General features: G+C 40.8%; 1 protein-coding gene across 3 annotated transcripts in view; it reads left to right on the forward strand.

The window, feature by feature from the left end:
- The first annotated feature begins 1,064 nt into the window (after positions 1–1,064).
- Positions 1,065–6,736, forward strand: part of lrrc73 (leucine rich repeat containing 73) — a 21,201-nt gene continuing 15,529 nt past the window's right edge. For 2 of the 3 annotated variants that reach the window (XM_016461888.1, XM_016461886.1), the window contains exons 1-4: positions 3,649–4,093; positions 5,003–5,163; positions 6,064–6,186; positions 6,570–6,670. In XM_016461888.1, coding sequence (XP_016317374.1) covers positions 3,822–4,093; positions 5,003–5,163; positions 6,064–6,186; positions 6,570–6,670 — 657 coding nt within the window. In that variant the 5' untranslated portion in view covers positions 3,649–3,821. Of the gene's footprint in view, positions 1,410–2,318; positions 2,480–3,379; positions 3,503–3,648; positions 4,094–5,002; positions 5,164–6,063; positions 6,187–6,569; positions 6,671–6,736 lie in introns of those variants that run through there. The other variant, XM_016461887.1, reaches the window with a different exon arrangement.

Consider the following 6,736-nt stretch of genomic DNA (forward strand, 5'->3'; position numbering starts at 1 on the left):
TTTTTTCTCCTCGAGTATGAGCTCCATGTTCTGCTATGAGCCATAAAAGCCTGAAGTAGCAAATATTCAAACACATGCAAATATATGCAAACTATTCTCTTTCTTTCTTTCTATCTTTCTTTCGTTCTTCCTATCTTTCTTTCTTAAGTGCATATTTTTAGATTTTATCTAAAGGTTCAATAAATAAGTTTCATTCAAAATAAAAATGAATTTCTCTGACAATTTCATGTGTCAGATATTACAGGGTTAACTGAGTGGTTAAACTGTCAGAACAAAAGACATTTTTCAAAAAAATGTCAGGTCGGGGCAATTGTCACGTTTTATATGATTTTATAAAGAATTACAGCTTTTTTTATTTTTTTTTATTTTTGATGTGTTACAAGTTCATTTGTTTCAAATAAGTTATAAGTTATTTTTGTGTTGCTTCAAACGTTTACATTCTGTTGCAAAACCTATATAGGCATTTCCCCACTTTGAACATTTACATCCCACTACAGTGTTAAATTAGGCTAACTGTAAATATTGAAAACAACATTTTTTTCATGAGCAATAACTGAAAATATTTTTTTTATTTATTTATTCGTAGTGAGAACTTGATTTGTACAGAAACACTGTAAAATAAACCTACGCTGACAATCATCACTAGGGCGAAGTGTGTGACAACTTGCCCCGGTGTTCTATTTAATGCAATAGATACAACCTACTTCCAAGACCCAAGTAATCATCCATCCATACAGTCTACACTCGTTACCTTGCGCCCATTTTCCGTTCACTACACTGGCGCTCGGCACAGACGCGTTCTCTCCTTGTGGCCAATCCCAGCATCAGCTGTCAGGCGGATTACCTCAAACCTAGAGTCGCCTAAAGCCCGTTTCGTTGCTGAGATGGGAACAATTTAACGTGAGCGACGCTCTAGCTAGTAACCGACAGCACCAGCATCATCTTGGGTTCACAGCCTTGAGGATCCTCCAGCATGTTGGGAGGCAAACGCACAAGACGCTGAAGCAGACCGCAGCATCAGCAGCACCACACCTTCCTTCCTTCCGCGATATCCCGAGCCTGGCGCACCGGATTAGACGCCGCGGATCCGACCTCCAGGATCCATAATGCCGGTTAATCGAGTTTGACACCACCGAAATGCTGCCGGGCTCTATTCAGATCACGGGAGAGGCGCTGTCCGGCGCGGAGATCAAAGACATATGCGACAGTCTGAAGGAGAACAGCGTGCGGCTGCTGTCGGTGCGCGGCTGCCAGCTGTCTGACCGGGACTTCGGCCGCGTGTGTCGCGGCGTGGCGGAGTCGCACTCTCTCGCGCAGCTCAACCTCAACCTCGGCGTGGTGTCCACCATCGGCCGGACCAAGCAGCTGGCAGATGCTCTGAAGGCCAACAGATCCGTCCAGACCCTCTTGTGAGTGCTTCTTTAAGGATTCTTTAGTTAGTCACTATTATCATCAAAATAATCTTCGCGCATATTTATAGCGATAGGCTATTATTGAGGAGAAGTTTCCTGTCAGTCAGTCAATAGCAGACTTAAATTGAAGAACGGAATCGAGACATTTCGAAAACACATATCACTGCTGGGCTTTTTGACTTTGACAAATAAGCAACCCCTAAACCACATCCAGTAGGCTATCTGCTTTAAGCTAGTGCGATGTTCCTCATTTGTACGTCCGCTAAATGAGTAAATATGTGCATTGTACAACAAAATGTACTGTATATAATATTACTCGTGTTTATGAAGGGAAAGTTTGAAGATCTTCTGTTGACACATTGTTAGAATGTTTGCTCTGCAGCTCCAAGGGATTTGGATTACGTCACTGTAACAGCAGAGGCTGCAGTGTCTCCTCAGGTCGTTTGCATACTGAATTGTGATTGCTCTTTTTACAACCTCAGTTTTTGTTTAAAATTGTGTTTGTCAAATGTATCATTTAGGCTATATTCATTTGCTGTATTGGGAAGTGTTACAACCTTCAGTCGTGTTTTTTTTTTCTTCCTGTAAATCTTATAGTTCTGGCTACAGAATACAGATACTTGCAACATCTGTGGTCAAGTGTTATAGTGATTTCCCCTCTAATTTTGAATTAGTTTAACTACTTGTGTTTTAAAGTCACACATAATCCTTATTTTGTTTATTCTTGTACACATCTGGCAGAAAACAAGAGTCTGACAACAGCAAAGTGTTTTCAACAAATTTTTTTTCAACCAACAGTTGAAACACTTCTGCGGTCTTGAAAGCATTGTAATTTTTCTTCAGGGGATGCAAATGTAGCACAGAAAATCATGTCTGTCTCTGTGCGCTTTTCCTGTGCCTTTACAGTCTCCACGGAAGTCCACTTTTAGATGCAGGACTGGTCACCCTGAATGGAGCCCTCTCCACTCACCCCTCACTGGTGTCCTTGGATTTGGGGGACTGCATGCTGGGAGATGAGGCAGTTCGCCTCATTTGTGGCATGCTTCCTCCGGATGGAGCCAAATCAGGTAAAACATCACAGCTTCACCAGTAAACGGTGTTTACTAAAGACAGTTTCCATACAAAAAAACTGTTGTGATACATTACGCTTAAATAAGCAGTTAGTCACATTATACATTGTTAGAGTTTTTAGTGAATATTACAGTATTTCTCAGTTGACTGAATCAATACACCACTCTACATACAATACAATACAATACAAACTCTCCGAACTCCACAGCTCTCAGCGCTTTGGCACATTGTCACCGTGAACACAGAGTTAAGAAAAACATGTTTTGAAACACATTTTCTTCACTTTTATTGAATAATAAATGAAATGGCCTGTTTTCTGTAGTTGAGATATGGTAAGATGGGGGAAAATAAGAAGAATGTACATTTACCTTGAAACTGTCACATATTTAGATATAAGTTTAGCATGATGATGCATGAGCCAGATGATGTATTCCTAAGGAAAATTAATGGATATATTTGCTAATTTTTGTTGTCATAGCACGAAATGTATAATTATTCAAAGAAGGGTATGATGGCCCCCAACCTGGGGCAAGAAGCCCTCTTTTACCTTTACAAAATGCATTAAATGACTTTTGATATTCTACATAGTATAATGTCATAGTTCACTATTTTCCAGAGATGCAAAATTAGATTAATTAACCTCAAAACTGTTTTGAATGACTAAGTCTTCCAAATGTTGATATTCGGATTGTAAAACACTGATGAAGACCGTGTGTAAGGTTTTCATTGATTTTGAGAGTGGTTTTTGGTGTGTAATTTGGGAAAATTGGTACAATTCTATGAATAATGTATATCCAAATGAAAAAATACTGTAGTAGTAGTTTTAAATCTAGCAGCAGGCTTGGATCTGTGGTGAATTAACAATGCTGTTTTATGCGATCGATAATACTGCACAGGGCTTAAAGAGCTTACACTGAGTGCCAACCCAGCCGTCAGCACGCAGGGTTGGGCTCGACTGGCCATCGCCGTGGCTCATAGCTCACAGTTACGGGTCCTCAACCTCGACTACAATCCCTTAGGTGAGCGATTTTCTGCAGTTTTGAGGTATGGATGTATGCTGGACATGATATATAGATATTGTTAACACTTTTGATCAGTATTAATAAGCTCTAGAGTTTGCTTTAAGCATTAGTAAAGTTAATTGCGTGTCATGGTTTGATGAGGATCCTCCAGCATGTCGGGAGGCAAACGCACAAGACGCTGAAGCAGACCGCAGCATCAGCAGCACCACACCTTCCTTCCTTCCGCGATATTCCGAGCCTGGCGCACCGGATTAGACGCCGCGGATCCGACCTCCAGGATCCATAATGCCGGTTAATCGAGTTTGACACCACCGAAATGCTGCCGGGCTCTATTCAGATCACGGGAGAGGCGCTGTCCGGCGCGGAGATCAAAGACATATGCGACAGTCTGAAGGAGAACAGCGTGCGGCTGCTGTCGGTGCGCGGCTGCCAGCTGTCTGACCGGGACTTCGGCCGCGTGTGTCGCGGCGTGGCGGAGTCGCACTCTCTCGCGCAGCTCAACCTCAACCTCGGCGTGGTGTCCACCATCGGCCGGACCAAGCAGCTGGCAGATGCTCTGAAGGCCAACAGATCCGTCCAGACCCTCTTGTGAGTGCTTCTTTAAGGATTCTTTAGTTAGTCACTATTATCATCAAAATAATCTTCGCGCATATTTATAGCGATAGGCTATTATTGAGGAGAAGTTTCCTGTCAGTCAGTCAATAGCAGACTTAAATTGAAGAACGGAATCGAGACATTTCGAAAACACATATCACTGCTGGGCTTTTTGACTTTGACAAATAAGCAACCCCTAAACCACATCCAGTAGGCTATCTGCTTTAAGCTAGTGCGATGTTCCTCATTTGTACGTCCGCTAAATGAGTAAATATGTGCATTGTACAACAAAATGTACTGTATATAATATTACTCGTGTTTATGAAGGGAAAGTTTGAAGATCTTCTGTTGACACATTGTTAGAATGTTTGCTCTGCAGCTCCAAGGGATTTGGATTACGTCACTGTAACAGCAGAGGCTGCAGTGTCTCCTCAGGTCGTTTGCATACTGAATTGTGATTGCTCTTTTTACAACCTCAGTTTTTGTTTAAAATTGTGTTTGTCAAATGTATCATTTAGGCTATATTCATTTGCTGTATTGGGAAGTGTTACAACCTTCAGTCGTGTTTTTTTTTTCTTCCTGTAAATCTTATAGTTCTGGCTACAGAATACAGATACTTGCAACATCTGTGGTCAAGTGTTATAGTGATTTCCCCTCTAATTTTGAATTAGTTTAACTACTTGTGTTTTAAAGTCACACATAATCCTTATTTTGTTTATTCTTGTACACATCTGGCAGAAAACAAGAGTCTGACAACAGCAAAGTGTTTTCAACAAATTTTTTTTCAACCAACAGTTGAAACACTTCTGCGGTCTTGAAAGCATTGTAATTTTTCTTCAGGGGATGCAAATGTAGCACAGAAAATCATGTCTGTCTCTGTGCGCTTTTCCTGTGCCTTTACAGTCTCCACGGAAGTCCACTTTTAGATGCAGGACTGGTCACCCTGAATGGAGCCCTCTCCACTCACCCCTCACTGGTGTCCTTGGATTTGGGGGACTGCATGCTGGGAGATGAGGCAGTTCGCCTCATTTGTGGCATGCTTCCTCCGGATGGAGCCAAATCAGGTAAAACATCACAGCTTCACCAGTAAACGGTGTTTACTAAAGACAGTTTCCATACAAAAAAACTGTTGTGATACATTACGCTTAAATAAGCAGTTAGTCACATTATACATTGTTAGAGTTTTTAGTGAATATTACAGTATTTCTCAGTTGACTGAATCAATACACCACTCTACATACAATACAATACAATACAAACTCTCCGAACTCCACAGCTCTCAGCGCTTTGGCACATTGTCACCGTGAACACAGAGTTAAGAAAAACATGTTTTGAAACACATTTTCTTCACTTTTATTGAATAATAAATGAAATGGCCTGTTTTCTGTAGTTGAGATATGGTAAGATGGGGGAAAATAAGAAGAATGTACATTTACCTTGAAACTGTCACATATTTAGATATAAGTTTAGCATGATGATGCATGAGCCAGATGATGTATTCCTAAGGAAAATTAATGGATATATTTGCTAATTTTTGTTGTCATAGCACGAAATGTATAATTATTCAAAGAAGGGTATGATGGCCCCCAACCTGGGGCAAGAAGCCCTCTTTTACCTTTACAAAATGCATTAAATGACTTTTGATATTCTACATAGTATAATGTCATAGTTCACTATTTTCCAGAGATGCAAAATTAGATTAATTAACCTCAAAACTGTTTTGAATGACTAAGTCTTCCAAATGTTGATATTCGGATTGTAAAACACTGATGAAGACCGTGTGTAAGGTTTTCATTGATTTTGAGAGTGGTTTTTGGTGTGTAATTTGGGAAAATTGGTACAATTCTATGAATAATGTATATCCAAATGAAAAAATACTGTAGTAGTAGTTTTAAATCTAGCAGCAGGCTTGGATCTGTGGTGAATTAACAATGCTGTTTTATGCGATCGATAATACTGCACAGGGCTTAAAGAGCTTACACTGAGTGCCAACCCAGCCGTCAGCACGCAGGGTTGGGCTCGACTGGCCATCGCCGTGGCTCATAGCTCACAGTTACGGGTCCTCAACCTCGACTACAATCCCTTAGGTGAGCGATTTTCTGCAGTTTTGAGGTATGGATGTATGCTGGACATGATATATAGATATTGTTAACACTTTTGATCAGTATTAATAAGCTCTAGAGTTTGCTTTAAGCATTAGTAAAGTTAATTGCGTGTCATGGTTTGACACAAATCTATTTAACAATTAATTCAAGGAGGCAAGTCTTTGGCTGAAGTATAGTGGTCGATGTAGATGTTATATATTGAGACATTTATTTGCTGACTGTTGCTCCCCGGTGAATGAAACTGCCACTCAAGCGTGCAAATTTTTCTGCCGGAGAAATGCAGGGTTTGCACTTTGAAACCACTTGGTTTGCACCTTGCACCCTGAGTCTCTGTCTCAGCTTTCTCCACTGCTTGTGGTTTCCAGGGGATCACATCGCTGGGATGCTGGCTGTCGCTGTTGCATCCAGTCGAACTCTTGAAGTTCTGGACTTGGAGGGAACCAGCCTCACCAATCAGTCAGCACAGGTATATTCCAAACTCAGAATTACATCATGAAACATGGTGATTTTTGAATATATTCAAATTAATTAT

Source organism: Sinocyclocheilus anshuiensis, unplaced genomic scaffold (genome assembly GCF_001515605.1).
Source record: "Sinocyclocheilus anshuiensis isolate Anshui unplaced genomic scaffold, SAMN03320099.WGS_v1.1 scaffold460, whole genome shotgun sequence".
NCBI lineage: Eukaryota > Metazoa > Chordata > Actinopteri > Cypriniformes > Cyprinidae > Sinocyclocheilus > Sinocyclocheilus anshuiensis.